This window comes from Triticum aestivum, chromosome 2D (assembly GCF_018294505.1).
Source record: "Triticum aestivum cultivar Chinese Spring chromosome 2D, IWGSC CS RefSeq v2.1, whole genome shotgun sequence".
Lineage (NCBI taxonomy): Eukaryota > Viridiplantae > Streptophyta > Magnoliopsida > Poales > Poaceae > Triticum > Triticum aestivum.
In genome coordinates, this window is record NC_057799.1 from 588,505,425 (window position 1) to 588,523,134 (window position 17,710).

The window sequence follows — 17,710 nt, forward strand, 5'->3', positions numbered from 1 at the left end:
GGACAGCGAGCGGCCGGACAGCACCACCCGCGCGATACGGAAAGTGAACGCGTCCGGGTCGGCACGCCACCATTTCTGATCCCGGGCCAGACACACCCTAGACGCGGAGTAGTCTCAGGAGTGATGTTCCTCGCCCACTGCAGAAGGGTCCCGCAGATTCACCAGCCAGTGAGATTGGAACCAGTCTACGGTCACGTTTTCACCGCCCCGCAGAAGATCACGAGGTCCGGGCAAGCAGCACGATTCACGACGCCCCTCCTGTCCCGATCCCGTACGAACACAATTGACCGTGCTGGCTTGCTGGGGCGTATACAGAGCCCACGTGGCAGCCCTGGAAGGTGTTACGTTTCTCCACTCCTGGCTCCTGAGTAATCCACGTCCCTTGCCACCTTGACAGCGAGAAAAAAAAATCACCCAAACTCTAGGCCCCACGCATCATACAGCACGATTGAACGTACCATTTTTTGTTTGCATGGATACGAATGAACACGGTGAAGCCACCGTAGACCGTACCACGTGCATTAGACATGCTGACGTGCTGGTAGTATTCGAATACCCATGGCAGCTCAGTGGCCTGCACCCAACCTTCAGTTTTCACGCCCTTTAAATACCTTGTGCTCCCGCCTATTCATTCATCCTCTCACCTTCACCTCGTCTGCCCGCTCATCATCCCACGAAAGCACGAAACCAAACCCCGGATCCTACCAGCAGTCAAGCACCCAAGTCCGAGAGGCATTGCCTTGATACTAGCCAGCGTCCGAGAGAGATGGTGGAAGCGCCGGAGATGAGCGCCCCCCTCCTTACCGGCCTTCCAGCGGCGGTGGAGGCGGTGCCGCCGTGGCGGGAGCAGCTGACGGTTCGGGCGATGGTGGTGAGCGCCATCCTCGGGGTGCTCTTCTGCCTCGTCACGCACAAGCTCAACCTCATGGTGGGGATCGTCCCCTCGCTCAACGTCGCCGCGGGGCTGCTCGGTTACTGCCTCCTGCGGACCTGGACGGCGGTGCTCGGCATGTTCGGCGTCGTCTCCAAGCCCTTCACCAAGCAGGAGAACACCGTCATCCAGACCTGCGTCGTCGCCTGCTACGGCCTCGCCATCAGCGGTACGTGCCTGTGTGAGGGACTTCAGTTGAGCATTTGGGGTTGCATTTACTTTGATCCTTAACTGAAAACACTCATGAAGTTATTAGCATGTTGCTTTTTACAATTATATTGCCTTTGTTAGAACAATGGTTTAACTTTGCAGCATACATATCTTATTTTAGTGTATTCATTTCTTGGGAGTGGGGGAATTGTTGACGATAGGCTTCTCCCTTTTTCACACACTTTACATTATTAATCATTGTTTCCGTTGATGCAGGGGGTTCGGATCGTATATGCTTGCAATGGACCAAAAAACTTATGAGCTTATCGGGACTGATTATCCTGGTAACAGGGCAGTGGATGTGAAGGATCCCTCGCTGAGTTGGATGATCGGGTTTATGTTTCTAGTTAGCTTCATTGGTATTTTTAGTCTCGTTGCTCTGCGCAAGGTAATCATCCATATCTTAGATGCCCGCGTCTTTCGCATTTACACATTTTTCTTCTGAACCAAGTGCAGTAACTTGGACAACCCTTTGTCTAATACAAATTCGGCAAACTAAGTTAAGTTTTGGTGTTTGCTAGGTGATGGTGATTGATTACAAGCTAACCTATCGTAGTGGAACTGCCACCGCTGTGTTGATAAATAGCGTCCACAGCACTACTGGAGTTGAACTTATAGAGTAAGAAACATACCAGCATTGATCCTTAATTTTGTTGACTATGTGATCCTTCTTGTCTGGTGATGGCATTAATATGGATTTTGTATGATAGAATGTAGTACAGTCCACAATTAGTAATATTGAAATAATAGAAAAGTGGTTTCTACGGACCTATATGGTGCTTTTACAGCATATATCAGCTCATCCAAGTTTACTATAGGTTCTCTGCGGCTTAAGTACTTTTAGGAGCATCTCCCATGTTGGGAATCGTAGCATAATTTTAAAATTTTCCTACGCTCACCAAGATGCATCTATGGAGTCTACTAGCAACGAGGGGAAGGGAGTGCATCTACATACCGTTGTAGATCGCGAGCGGAAGCGTTCCAATGAACGTGGATGACGGAGTCGTACTCGCCGTGATCCAAATCACCGATGACCGAGTGCCGAACGTACGGCACCTCCGCGTTCAACACACGTACGGTGCAGCGACGTCTCCTCCTTTCTTGATCCAGCAAGGGGGAAGGAGAGGTTGATGGAGATCCAACAGCACGACGGCGTGGTGGTGGATGTAGCGGCTCTTCGGCAGGGCTTCGCCGAGCTTCTGCGCGAGAGAGAGAGGTGTTGTAGGGGAGGAGGGAGGCGCCAAAGGCTGTGTCTTTGCTGCCCTCCCTCCCCCCACTATTTATAGGACCCCTTGGGAGGGGGGAGCCGGCCAAAACCCATCTAGGGTTGGGGGGGGGCGGCGGCCAAGGAGGGGGAAAGGGTTTGCCTTGCCCCCCAAGGCAAGGGGGAACTCCCCCCCCCTAGGGTTCCCAACCCTAGGCGCATGGGGGGAGGCCCAAGGAGGCGCCCCAGCCCACTAGGGGCTGGTTCCCTTCCACTTTCAGCCCACGGGGCCCTCCGGGACAGGTGGCCCCACCCGGTGGACCCCCGGGACCCTTCCGGTGGTCCCGGTACAATACCGATAACCCCCGAAACTTTCCCGGTGGCCAAAACTGGACTTCCTATATATAATTCTTCACCTCCGGACCATTCCGAAACCTCTCGTGACGTCCGGGATCTCATCCGGGACTCCGAACAACTTTCGGGTTTCCGCATACATATATCTCTACAACCCTAGCGTCACCGGACCTTAAGTGTGTAGACCCTACGGGTTCGGGAGACATGCAGACATGACCGAGACGCCTCTCCGGTCAATAACCAACAGCGGGATCTGGATACCCATGTTGGCTCCCACATGTTCCACGATGATATCATCGGGTGAACCACGGTGTCGAGGATTCAATCAATCCGTATGCAATTCCCTTTGTCAATCGGTATGTTACTTGCCCGAGATTCGATCGTCGGTATCCCAATACCTAGTTCAATCTCGTTACCGGCAAGTCTCTTTACTCGTACCGCAATGCATGATCCCGTGACTAACGCCTTAGTCACATTGAGCTCATTATGATGATGCATTACCGAGTGGGCCCAGAGATACCTCTCCGTTTACACGGAGTGACAAATCCCAGTCTCGATCCGTGCCAACCCAACAGACACTTTCGGAGATACCCGTAATGCACCTTTATAGTCACCCAGTTACGTTGTGACGTTTGGCACACCCAAAGCACTCCTACGGTATCCGGGAGTTGCACGACCTCATGGTCTAAGGAAAAGATACTTGACATTGGAAAAGCACTAGCAAACGAAACTACACGATCTTTTATGCTATGCTTAAGTTGGGTCTTGTCCATCACATCATTCTCCTAATGATGTGATCCCGTTATCAATGACATCCTATGTCCATAGTCAGGAAACCATGACTATCTGTTGATCAACGAGCTAGTCAACTAGAGGCTTACTAGGGACAGGTTGTGGTCTATGTATTCACACATGTATTACGATTTCCGGACAATACAATTATAGCATGAATAAAAGACTATTATCATGAACACAGAAATATAATAATAACCATTTATTATTGCCTCTAGGGCATATTTCCAACAGTCTCCCACTTGCACTAGAGTCAATAATCTAGTTACATTGTGATGAATCGAACACCCATTGCGTCCTGGTGTTGATCATGTTTTGCCCTAGGGAGAGGTTTAGTCAACGGATCTGCTACATTCAGGTCCGTGTGAACTTTACAAATATCTATGTCTCCATTTTGAACACTTTCACGAATGGAGTTGAAGCGACGCTTGATATGCCTGGTCTTCCTGTGAAACCTGGGCTCCTTCGCAAGGGCAATAGCTCCAGTGTTGTCACAGAAGAGAGTCATTGGGCCCGACGCATTGGGAATCACCCCTAGGTCGGTAATGAACTCCTTCATCCAGACTGCTTCCTGTGCTGCCTCCGAGGCTGCCATGTATTCCGCTTCACATGTAGATCCCGCCACGACGCTTTGCTTGCAACTGCACCAGCTTACTGCTCCTCTATTCAAAATATACACGTATCCGGTCTGTGACTTCGAGTCATCCGGATCTGTGTCGAAGCTAGCGTCGACGTAACCCTTTACGACGAGCTCTTCGTCACCTCCATAAACGAGAAACATATCCTTAGTCCTCTTCAGGTACTTCAGGATATTCTTGACCGCTGTCCAGTGTTCCTTGCCGGGATTACTTTGGTACCTTCCTACCAAACTTACGGCAAGGTTTACATCAGGTCTGGTACACAGCATGGCATACATAATAGACCCTATGGCCGAGGCATAGGGGATGACACTCATCTCTTCTATATCTTCTGCCGTGGTCGGGCATTGAGCCGTGCTCAATTGCACACCTTGCAATACAGGCAAGAACCCCTTCTTGGACTGATCCATACTGAACTTCTTCAATATCTTGTCAAGGTATGTACTCTGTGAAAGACCAATGAGGCGTCTTGATCTATCTCTATAGATCTTGATGCCTAATATGTAAGCAGCTTCTCCAAGGTCCTTCATTGAAAAACACTTATTCAAATAGGCCTTTATACTTTCCAAGAATTCTATATCATTTCCCATCAATAATATGTCATCCACATATAATATGAGAAATGCTACAGAGCTCCCACTCACTTTCTTGTAAACACAGGCTTCTCCATAAGTCTGTGTAAACCCAAACGCTTTGATCATCTCATCAAAGCGAATGTTCCAACTCCGAGATGCTTGCACCAGCCCATAGATTGAGCGCTGGAGCTTGCATACTTTGTTAGCATTCTTAGGATCGACAAAACCTTCCGGCTGCATCATATACAACTCTTCCTTAAGGAAGCCGTTAAGGAATGCCGTTTTGACGTCCATCTGCCATATCTCATAATCATAGTATGCGGCAATTGCTAACATGATTCGGACGGACTTCAGCTTCGCTACGGGTGAGAAAGTCTCATCGTAGTCAACCCCTTGAACTTGTCGATAACCCTTAGCGACAAGTCGAGCTTTGTAGATGGTCACATTACCATCTGCGTCTGTCTTCTTCTTAAAGATCCATTTGTTTTCTATGGCTCGCCGCTCATCGGGCAAGTCAGTCAAAGTCCATACTTTGTTTTCATACATGGATTCTATCTCGGATTTCATGGCTTCTAGCCATTTGTCGGAATCCGGGCCCGCCATCGCTTCTTCATAGTTCGAAGGTTCACCGTTGTCTAACAACATGATTTCCAAGACAGGGTTGCCGTACCACTCTGGTGCGGAACGTGTCCTTGTGGACCTACGAAGTTCAGTAACTTGATCTGAAGTTTCATGATCATCATCATTAACTTCCTCCCCAGTCGGTGTAGGCACCACAGGAACATTTTCCCGCGCTGCGCTACTTTCCGGTTCGGAAGGGGTGACTATCACCTCATCAAGTTCCACTTTCCTCCCACTCAATTCTTTCGAGAGAAACTCCTTCTCTAGAAAGGACCCGTTCTTGGCAACGAAGATCTTGCCTTCGGATCTGAGGTAGAAGGTATACCCAATAGTTTCCTTAGGGTATCCTATGAAGACGCATTTTTCCGATTTGGGTTCGAAGCTTTTCAGGTTGAAGTTTCTTGACATAAGCATCGCATCCCCAAACTTTTAGAAACGACAGCTTAGGTTTCTTCCCAAACCATAATTCATACGGTGTCGTCTCAACGGATTTAGACGGTGCCCTATTTAAAGTGAATGCGGCAGTCTCTAAAGCATAACCCCAAAATGAGAGCGGTAAGTCGGTAAGAGACATCATAGATCGCACCATATCCAATAGAGTGCGATTACGACGTTCGGACACACCATTTCTCTGAGGTGTTCCAGGCGGCGTGAGTTGTGAAACTATTCCACATTTCCTTAAGTGTGTACCAAATTCGTGACTTAAATATTCTCCACCACGATCTGATCGTAAGAATTTTATTTTCCTGTCACGTTGATTCTCGACTTCACTCTGAAATTCCTTGAACTTTTCAAAGGTTTCAGACTTGTGTTTCATTAGGTAGACATACCCATATCTACTTAAATCATCAGTGAGAGTGAGAACATAACGATATCCTTCGCGAGCCTCAACACTCATTGGACCGCACACATCGGTATGTATGATTTCCAATAAGTTGGTTGCTCGCTCCATTGTTCCGGAGAACGGAGTCTTGGTCATCTTACCCATGAGGCATGGTTCGCACGTGTCAAATGATTCGTAATCAAGAGACTCCAAAAGTCCATCTGCATGGAGCTTCTTCATGCGCTTGACACCAATGTGACCAAGGCGGCAGTGCCACAAGTATGTGGGACTATCGTTATCAACTTTACATCTTTTGGTATTCACACTATGAACATGTGTAGCATCACGTTCGAGATTCATCAAGAATAAACCATTGACCAGCGGGGCATGACCATAAAACATATCTCTCAAATAAATAGAACAACCATTATTCTCAGATTTAAATGAGTAGCCATCTCGAATTAAACGAGATCCAGATACAATGTTCATGCTCAAAGCTGGCACTAAATAACAATTATTGAGGTTTATAACTAATCCCGTGGGTAGATGCAGAGGTAGCGTGCCGACGGCGATCACATCGACCTTGGAACCATTCCCGACGCGCATCGTCACCTCGTCTTTTGCCAGTCTCCGTTTATTCCGTAGTTCCTGATTTGAGTTACAAATATGAGCAACCGCACCGGTATCAAATACCCAGGAGCTACTACGAGTACTGGTAAGGTACACATCAATTACTTGTATATCACATATACCTTGGGTGTTGCCGGCCTTCTTCTTGTCCGCTAAATATTTGGGGCAGTTCCGCTTCCAGTGACCACTTCCCTTGCAATAAAAGCACTCAGTCTCGGGCTTGGGTCCATTCTTTGACTTCTTCCCGGTAACCGGCTTACCGGGCGCGGCAATTCCCTTGCCGTCCTTCTTGAAGTTCTTCTTACCCTTGCCCTTCTTGAACTTAGTGGTTTTATTCACCATCAACACTTGATGTTCCTTTTTGATCTCCCCTTCCGCTGATTTTAGCATTGAATATACCTCGGGAATGGTCTTTTCCATCCCCTGCATATTGTAGTTCATCACAAAGCTCTTGTAGCTTGGTGGAAGCGACTGGAGGATTCTGTCAATGACCGCGTCATCCGGGAGATTAACTCCCAGCTGAGACAAGCGGTTGTGCAACCCAGACATTCTGAGTATGTGCTCACTAACAGAACTGTTCTCCTCCATTTTACAGCTGAAGAACTTGTCGGAGACATCATATCTCTCGACCCGGGCATGAGCTTGAAAAACCAGTTTCAGCTCCTCGAACATCTCGTATGCTCCATGTTTCTCAAAACGCTTTTGGAGACCCGGTTCTAAGCTGTAAAGCATGCCGCACTGAACGAGGGAGTAATCATCAGCACGCTGCTGCCAAGCGTTCATAACGTCTTGGTTCTCAGGGATTGGTGCTTCACCTAGCGGTGCTTCTAAGACATAATCTTTCTTGGCAACTATGAGGATGAGCCTCAGGTTCCGGACCCAGTCCGTATAGTTGCTGCCATCATCTTTCAGCTTGGTTTTCTCTAGGAACGCGTTGAAATTGAGGACAACGTGGGCCATTTGATCTACAATACATAATGTAGAGATTTAGACTAAGTTCATGATAATTAAGTTCATATAATCAAATTATTTAATGAACTCCCACTCAGACAGACATCCCTCTAGTCATCTAAGTGAAACATGATCCGAGCTCAACTAGGCCGTGTCTGATCATCACGTGAGACGGCAAAGTCAAGATCGGCGAACATCTCCATGTTGATCGTATCTTCTATACGACTCATGCTCGACCTTTCGGTCCTCCGTGTTCCGAGGCCATGTCTGTACATGCTAGGCTCGTCAAGTCAATCTAAGTGTATTGCGTGTGTTCCGAGGCCATGTCTGTACATGCTAGGCTCGTCAACACCCGTTGTATGCGAACGTAAGAATCTATCACACCCGATCATCACGTGGTGCTTCGAAACGACGAACCTTCGCAACGGTGCACAGTTAGGGTGAACACTTTCTTGAAATTATTATAAGGGATCATTCTACTTGCTACCGTCGTACTAAGCAAATAAGATGCAAAAACATGATAAACATCACATGCAATCAAATAGTGACATGATATGGCCAATATCATCATGCTCCTTTGATCTCCATCTTTGGGGCACCATGATCATCTTCGTCACCGGCATGACACCATGATCTCCATCATCATGATCTCCATCATTGTGTCTTCATGAAGTTGTCACGCCAACGATTACTTCTACTTCTATGGCTAACCGTTTAGCAACAAAGTAAAGTAAATTACATGGCGTTATTCAATGACACGCAGGTCATGCAAAATAATAAAGACAACTCCTATGGCTCCTGCCGGTTGTCATACTCATCGACATGCAAGTCGTGATTCCTATTACAAGAATATGATCAATCTCATACATCACATATATCATTCATCACATCTTCTGGCCATATCATATCACATATATCACTTGCTGCAAAAACAAGTTAGACGTCCTCTAATTGTTGTTGCAAGTTTTTACGTGGTTTGTAGGTTTCTAGCAAGAACGATTTCTTACCTACGTATGACCACAACGTGATTTGCCAATTTCTATTTACCCTTCATAAGGACCCTTTTCATCGAATCCGTTCCGACTAAAGTAGGAGAGACAGACACCCGCTAGCCACCTTATGCAACTAGTGCATGTCAGTCGGTGGAACCTGTCTCACGTAAGCGTACGTGTAAGGTCGGTCCGGGCCGCTTCATCCTACAATGCCGCCGAAACAAGAAACGACTAGTAGCGGCAAGAAGAATTGGCAACATCAACGCCCACAACTTCTTTGTGTTCTACTCGTGCATAGTAACTACGCATAGGCCTGGCTCATGATGCCACTGTTGGGAATCGTAGCATAATTTTAAAATTTTCCTACGCTCACCAAGATGCATCTATGGAGTCTACTAGCAACGAGGGGAAGGGAGTGCATCTACATACCGTTGTAGATCGCGAGCGGAAGCGTTCCAATGAACGTGGATGACGGAGTCGTACTCGCCGTGATCCAAATCACCGATGACCGAGTGCCGAACGTACGGCACCTCCGCGTTCAACACACGTACGGTGCAGCGACGTCTCCTCCTTTCTTGATCCAGCAAGGGGGAAGGAGAGGTTGATGGAGATCCAACAGCACGACGGCGTGGTGGTGGATGTAGCGGCTCTTCGGCAGGGCTTCGCCGAGCTTCTGCGCGAGAGAGAGAGGTGTTGTAGGGGAGGAGGGAGGCGCCAAAGGCTGTGTCTTTGCTGCCCTCCCTCCCCCCACTATTTATAGGACCCCTTGGGAGGGGGGAGCCGGCCAAAACCCATCTAGGGTTGGGGGGGGGCGGCGGCCAAGGAGGGGGAAAGGGTTTGCCTTGCCCCCCAAGGCAAGGGGGAACTCCCCCCCCTAGGGTTCCCAACCCTAGGCGCATGGGGGGAGGCCCAAGGAGGCGCCCCAGCCCACTAGGGGCTGGTTCCCTTCCACTTTCAGCCCACGGGGCCCTCCGGGACAGGTGGCCCCACCCGGTGGACCCCCGGGACCCTTCCGGTGGTCCCGGTACAATACCGATAACCCCCGAAACTTTCCCGGTGGCCAAAACTGGACTTCCTATATATAATTCTTCACCTCCGGACCATTCCGAAACCTCTCGTGACGTCCGGGATCTCATCCGGGACTCCGAACAACTTTCGGGTTTCCGCATACATATATCTCTACAACCCTAGCGTCACCGGACCTTAAGTGTGTAGACCCTACGGGTTCGGGAGACATGCAGACATGACCGAGACGCCTCTCCGGTCAATAACCAACAGCGGGATCTGGATACCCATGTTGGCTCCCACATGTTCCACGATGATATCATCGGGTGAACCACAGTGTCGAGGATTCAATCAATCCGTATGCAATTCCCTTTGTCAATCGGTATGTTACTTGCCCGAGATTCGATCGTCGGTATCCCAATACCTAGTTCAATCTCGTTACCGGCAAGTCTCTTTACTCGTACCGCAATGCATGATCCCGTGACTAACGCCTTAGTCACATTGAGCTCATTATGATGATGCATTACCGAGTGGGCCCAGAGATACCTCTCCGTTTACACGGAGTGACAAATCCCAGTCTCGATCCGTGCCAACCCAACAGACACTTTCGGAGATACCCGTAATGCACCTTTATAGTCACCCAGTTACGTTGTGACGTTTGGCACACCCAAAGCACTCCTACGGTATCCGGGAGTTGCACGACCTCATGGTCTAAGGAAAAGATACTTGACATTGGAAAAGCACTAGCAAACGAAACTACACGATCTTTTATGCTATGCTTAAGTTGGGTCTTGTCCATCACATCATTCTCCTAATGATGTGATCCCGTTATCAATGACATCCTATGTCCATAGTCAGGAAACCATGACTATCTGTTGATCAACGAGCTAGTCAACTAGAGGCTTACTAGGGACAGGTTGTGGTCTATGTATTCACACATGTATTACGATTTCCGGACAATACAATTATAGCATGAATAAAAGACTATTATCATGAACACAGAAATATAATAATAACCATTTATTATTGCCTCTAGGGCATATTTCCAACATCCCAGCCGTTAGCGACTTATTTAAATTTGATGGTCTTCTAGTTAGCCTTTAAATTTAAAGGTCTTCCAGTTGGCCTTTTCCCATTTGTTAAATACTATTAGTTGCCAAAATCCCAGAATAGTCCAGTAATTTGCACATTAGTCTTCTACCCATTAGACATATTCACGTACTGTGTATTGGCCAAAACCTATGTATCGGCCAATTCTGACAGTACATTTATCGGACAGTTCCTTGTGCCTGTTTTCTGAAGTATGCCTGTGAGAGAATGAATTTATTTTTAGAGATTCCGCTGTATTTTATCCTTGCAATACATAATTAAGAAAAAAAATCAATAATAAGGTTTTACTGTTCCATTCATCTTGTAGTTAGTTTCCAATGAATTGAGACTAGGAGTTCTGCAATCTTGTATCTCTACAGAGCTTATACTTTTAGCAGGAGGGGTGGCAAACATTGGAAATGTATATTATACATAGATTGTGAATCTTTTGATAAATACTGTACACAATAGCAGTATATTGTTTTCATGGAAAATCATGAATTATCTATTTGTTAACTTAGGATGGATTTAGTATATCTAATATGAATATGCGATCAGAACACATATGGGTAGAACTTCTAAAAGGTTCTCGAAAAAGGGGTAATTTTTTCTGGGCCTGTATTCTTTTTCTAGGTTCACTAGGATTCTTATCGGTTGGGATTTTCAATTATCTTGGTAAGAATATTATATCTATACTTTCATCTCAAGAAATTCTTTTTTTTTCCGCAGGGAACTTTGACACCTCTATATTTTATTGTAATGACAACATATACTTGGGTAACTTCATTTCTTAAGTTTAGGTGGTACTAAATTTATTTTTGTGCTTGCAGAAAACAAGTTAGCTACCTTGGAAAATATTTAAGCATCAGTTTTCTTTGGAACTGCTTAAGTGGTTCTTCAGTGGTGTTGGGGACTCTTGTGGTTTTGATAATTTCCCTTCCCTGGGACTTGCAGCATTTAAGAACACGTAAGTTTGCTGCTAATGTGTTTGTGATATTATTTCAAAGTTCACATTGTACAGTTTAAAAGTGGATTGCTTTTACTTTTAAGTCAGCACAAAATGCTGCCTTACTTATCCTCTTTAGGGCTTATTTGACATGCAGGGGTTATAACATGAAACTACTTGTCCTTTCAGATGGAATATCATATGCTTTATATCCAAAAGATTATTATTTCTATTTTTATAGGTTTTATTTTGACTTTAGTCCAACCTATATTGGATGTGGTCTTATATGTCCACATATTGTTAACTGCTCTGCACTTATTGGAGCCATCATATCCTGGGGTTTTCTTTGGCCATATATATCCACAAAAGCTGGGGAGTGGTATCCGGCTAACCTTGGAAGCAACGACTTCAAAGGTCTCTATGGGAACAAGCAGTGGCGAATCTAGGACGTAATTGCAGGGCAGGCTCAACTTCAAGGATACTAATTTTTTGGTGTTGGAAGCCATTTTATGCGCTGCACCTAACTACTAGTGTGCTAATCATTGGTGGTGTTTTATTGTGTGGCAAATTTTGAGGGTAGGCTAGAGCCTATTGAAGCCTGTTGAGTAGAATCGCCACTGGGTACAAGGTACGGTGGTGAAAGATTCTGATGTTTATGCCATAATGAATTAAAAGTCAATTCCATGATGTATCTTGATTATATTTTTGCCAGTTCAACTGTAATGGTTTTTAACCAACAAATTGAGAACCATATAATGAATCAGTCTGAGAAAAATAACAAGATTATGAATCAATATTTACAAGGCTTGGCAAAAAAAGTCTCTTATTTCTCCATAATAAATAAACCATTAAATCTCCAAGTTTTTGTTGTTGTGAATATGTGAGTAATATAGACAACTCACTTTAATGCAATTCTTCAGTGGACACGGTGGTCATAAATTGTGAGTACGATGAAATTGAGCTCAAGAACGTATAGAGTGGCTCGTCTATGTCATTAACTTCATAAATTATTCTTTGTTCGCTCAGCAATCAGTCTTTGCCAACATTATGTTTTCTAAAAAGCTAAGTTGTGTTGCACCTTTTTAGGTTTTTGTATCCATATCCTTGATACTCGGGGATGGCATTTATAACCTCATCAAAATCTTTTATGCTACTATCAAGGAAACAATGAATGCACGATCACATCAAGGAAGGCTTCCCCTTGTTTGGGTTCAGGATGGTAATGTCATGTTCTTATTGTACCCACTTGACCTTCCAATATATCATATATCATGGCTCTCATATTATTTTTCCTTTTATTATCTCAGATAAAATTTCCAAATTATAAGCCCAAGAAAATCTTCTAAATGAGGTGTTTGTAAAGGACAATATCCCTCCTTGGTTGGCAGGATCCGGTTACGTGGGCCTTGCAGCAATTTCAACTGCAACTCTACCAATGATGTTCCCACAACTCAAGTGGTACCTTGTCCTCTCTACTTATCTTGTTGTCCCTCTACTCGCCTTCTGCAACTCATATGGCACTGGCCTAACAAATTGCAACCTTGCATCGACATATGGAAAGACAGGCCTTTTCATTTTTGCCTCATGGGTTGGCCATCATGGTGGTGTGATCGCTGGCTTAGCAGCTTGTGGTGTTATGATGTCCATAATATCCACTGCCAGTGATCTCATGCAGGACTTCAAGACTAGTTACCTCACACTCTCTTCGCCAAGGTCCATGTTTGTGTCACAGTTGATTGGGACCGCTCTTGGTTGTGTCATTGCACCCCTCACCTTTTGGCTTTACTGGATGTCATTCGATATTGGCAATCCCGATGGCATGTTCAAAGCTCCATACGTTGTCATCTACCGTGAGATGTCAATCATGGGTGTCGAAGGATTCTCAGTGCTACCGCAACACTGCCTAGCAATCTGCTCTGTCTTCTTCTTTGTAGCCATAGCAATCAACCTCCTGCGAGACGTCACTCCAACAAGGGTGTCAAATTTCATCCCACTCCCGATGGCCATGGTTGTTCCGTTTTACATTGGGGCATACTTTGCGATTGACATGTTTGTTGGCACTGTCATCTTGTTTGTTTGGGAGAGGGTGAACCGTAAGGAGTCCGAGGACTTCGCAGGTGCGGTTGCTTCTGGTTTGATATGTGGTGATGGTATTTGGAGTGTCCCTTCTTCGGTATTGTCCATCTTGAAGATTGACCCGCCGATGTGCATGTACATCAAGCCATCCCTTACCTACGGCTGAGAATAGAGGAATTTACCAATTTTATGTGATTGTACCACAAGAGAATAGAATCACGCTCTGTACATATTTTACACTCGTGTAATTTAGACCGCTGGAATATAGCAATAACTTTGTTAGGTGTATCCCCCCCCCCCCCCCCCCCCCCCCTTTATAAAAAGAAGCTCTGCCCATGATGTTGGTGTCTTCTTCATCTGGTTTCTTGCTTTGTTTATACTAGTGTCAAAAACTCTCTTATATTATGGGACGGAGGAAGTAGTAGTATTTCTCAACTTGATCTATCTTTTGCTTGATATAAATGTTTTGCTGGAGGTTTGCCTGCCACCACTGCGTGTTGTGTGTTTTGCTTGGCTTATTCCACTCCACGCCGCTACTGGTTGGAACCTGGTATTCTATGTCACTATTGCGGGATACAACATGGGTACATTGTTTTCTTTAGCAAAACAACGTCGTTATATTGGGAAGGGAAGAAGCTTTCGTGTCGTGGGTGGTTGGAACTAGAAGATGGGCTGATGTCCAAAGAGTTTGATTGAAATAACAACGTTAGTGGCAGTTTCTTTCCTATCTACCAAAACAGGCTGGGACCACCCTTTTTTTTCAAAATAGGCTAGGAATCAAAACCACCATTGCGTACTGGGCCGGGTCTAGGATCCTCTGCCGTTCGGCAGTGTGCCGTTCGGCCGTGGACCCACTGGGAAACAGGCCCACATGGCAGTGCCACAACGGCAGGCGCCATACGTCAGGGGAGGCGCTTCCCTGGGCCGGTCCACTACGTGCGAAGCGCCCAACCACGACGTGGGTTCAGAGTGGTGAACTACTATTAGTACCACCTGGGTTGTTTACATCCTGCGGAACTAGCTTAAAAAGAGATTAATACAACACCATAGCAATCGTACCGTGGGCCAGAGCATGATTAACGCCTCAGATTGGTCGCTGATCATGTGGCATGTGGCTGTAGAGGATCATTCTTGTTCAGCTCTTTTTTTTTTCTTTTTTTTTGCGGGGCTGTTCAGCTGGGAGCAGGTTCCGGGTGCTCATCTGCAGGTGTACCGCTGTCTGGCGGCCTCGGGATGCACGGTAGAGTCGGGTGCTAATGAAACTGGGCATTCATTGAGGTGGAGCAACATTCAGCAAAGAGCCCACTCCATCCCAAAAGCCCGGACTGAAAGGAGGGATACTCTCCCTTATAATTTAGTCATGACCTCCTCCCGTAAGCAAGGTGGGACTAAACCAAGCCAGCCTCCACCGGTGGACAGCAGCCCTAACAGAGCTCTACATTTGCCGGTTCATGTCACGCTTGCCAGGAAAACTGAAGTTCAGTTAGCGATGCAGCAAGAGCTAGTTAACTGAAAAACATGGCCGAAGTCCCATTGCTTCTCGGACCAGCCAGCTGAGTTCATGGTCATTGATTTGGTTAGCACTTTGCAAACACAGGTTCTGTAAAGTTGAGTATATATGCTCCAATTTAACCTTATTGAGCCAGTAATTGCAGTGATCGTGAGTGTGTGAGGTTCCTCAATTTCCTTCCTATAGGATTGCGAATCCGACTGACAAGGACGTCGCTATATATAGTTTCTCCCTTCTTCTGCATGAACCAAAAATCATTAAGTCCACACGCATACACCATTGGAGCACGCCCGCGGATCACTAAGCTGGAGTAGTACGCTACGCAATACGCATGCATGCTATCCGTTGCTTGATCCAACTGATGAATCTGGGTCGATTCATCATTTGCCAATAACAAGGCCGGCGTGCCCACGCCCTCGATCGTAGCTCTCACGATCAAAAATCTCTAGCTTGGCATGCATGCGCTGGCCCGTGAACAGATCGAGATTTTTCATGACGCTTTGGAGCATGCGCGCGTTTGGGCCAAGTTGCTTGGAACTTTGGATCCTTCCTACGCCCGACGCGGACAGCAGCGTGCGCAGCCACGACACTGCAAGCATGCGCACCGTGAACCAGTGCAACCAGCAAGCGTTGCGGCTACCTAGTCGTGTTAAACCGCGGCAACTTGGCCTCCTCGCACGCCTATAAAAGGAGGATCCGTGCAGCAGCATAAGCCACCACACTCAGCACAGCACAACATCCTCTCACACATACAACAGAGAGATCGATCGAGCGAATTCAAGCCAATGGCGACCAAGAGCCTTCTTCTCGCCGCTCTCCTTGTCCTCGCCATCAGCCTGGCGCCACACGGTGCGGAGGCGGGCAAGCAGCCTCCACTGGGACTCATCACCGGCGTGGTGCCATGCAGTGCCGGGAACTCCATCAACGCGGCTGCGGTTCCGCCATTCCCGAGTAAGGACATCTGCGCATAGCCACCGAACCTAAGCAATTAGTATGTTCAACGTCGTCTTACATTTCCTTTGCTTTGCTGTGGACAGACGCCGCCGTGCAGATGGTGTGCGGCCGTGATGTGATGGCCAGTACGACGGCGGACCGCAGCGGAACATACACCATAAACATGGGCCCGGTCACCTCGTCGCTGCTCGCCCCTCTGCTCGGCAACCAGTGCAAGGTGGTGGTGGTCACCCCACTGGCCGCGTGCAACGCGTCCCTGGCCAGCGTCACTGGGACGCTGACCGCACCGGTTCAGCTCCTAGGTATTGACAGTGGTAGTGGCAGCGGCAGTGGCGGCCTCGGGGGCCTTGGCGGCCTAATTGGCCTCATCGGCCAGATCGTGGGCGGCCTCCTCGGGGGCATCCTTAACATCATCCCATTACCCTTCTCCCTCGTCTAGATGCTCGACTACAACCGGCGTGTCGAACGACGATACAACGAACCTAAATAATACTCCTATACTGCAGTACTTGCCAACCTACCAATGTATCCACTGGTCAAAGATCCCCGCTTTATTATTATGTAAAATCTACTCATGAGGTATGTGTTACCGCTTCTAAGAAGCACAAAAGTAAGCATATCGCGTAATACTCCGAGTGTGTGTCGTGTGATCGATGTTCGTTTGTGAAAATTAAACCTACGTCTGTGATAGTACTATGTGATTAATTACTTGCTTCTTCTTTTGACATTGTGATTGGTCACTTGCTTATCAGCTCACTTCTCCGTGGTATATATCTGTACAAAGTCGTGTCTAACACCATAATTTGTGTATTACTAGATGATAGCAGGCCATTCTTGACTCATGGAATTAACTCTTTTTAGGGATTGACTACATGTCCCCCCCCCCCCCCCCCCCCGACACCCCTGCGTCGCCCGCCTCTCTGGCGACACAGGGGCGACTCCCATCGCGCCGCCGACAAAGCCCGGCGGGCTCCAATGACAGCAGCGGCAGGGCGGTTCCCTTGCCAGCCCCCGCCCAGTTCTCCCGGCCTTCATGGCGTGGTGGCAACTTGGCGACGCGAGCTCCCGATCTGCGGGCTTCGGTGGCGGGGTGTGGCGATGGTCCTTGTTGGGCGGCTAGTAAGGGCTGGCGACGCCGAGGGGCCCAGGCGCTGGTGGGGCGGGGCTGTGGCGGCAGGGGCTGGCGGCCCAGATCTGGGCGCTGCGAGCCTGTTGTTGCCTTTGTGGCCTTCCTCGCCATGGCTAGTGCAGCACCTGCTGTTTTCGACAGGTGTAACGGTGGTGGCTGGCGTGGTCTTTCGGTGGCGGCGTTGGTCTGAGAGCAGGTCCGCTCCATCCTCAAGCTATGTGTGTGCAGGATGCCCAAAGGGCTGGACTTTTCCCAGCTTCGCCCGCCGTTGTGGGATGAT

At 47.5% G+C, this 17,710-nt stretch overlaps 1 protein-coding gene and 1 pseudogene across 1 annotated transcript; both read left to right on the forward strand.

Moving 5' to 3' along the window:
* The first annotated feature begins 784 nt into the window (after nt 1-784).
* On the forward strand, nt 785-14,003 carry LOC123050189 (probable metal-nicotianamine transporter YSL6; annotated as a pseudogene).
* Nucleotides 14,004-16,078: 2,075 nt separating this feature from the next.
* Nucleotides 16,079-17,026, forward strand: LOC123050191 (phylloplanin). The gene is made up of 2 exons (XM_044473020.1): nt 16,079-16,298; nt 16,385-17,026. Exons 1-2 carry the CDS (start codon nt 16,133-16,135, stop codon nt 16,738-16,740), a joined length of 522 nt encoding a protein of 173 aa, XP_044328955.1. The 5' UTR covers nt 16,079-16,132; the 3' UTR covers nt 16,741-17,026.
* Nucleotides 17,027-17,710: the final 684 nt, after the last annotated feature.

Bases quoted from the DNA above. Each gene is read 5' to 3' on its own strand.
- LOC123050191 (XM_044473020.1), top strand. From the start codon at position 16,133: ATGGCGACCAAGAGCCTTCTTCTCGCCGCTCTCCTTGTCCTCGCCATC. The intron at 16,299-16,384 runs GTAAGGACATCT...TGCTGTGGACAG, and splicing joins TGCGGTTCCGCCATTCCCGA to ACGCCGCCGTGCAGATGGTG.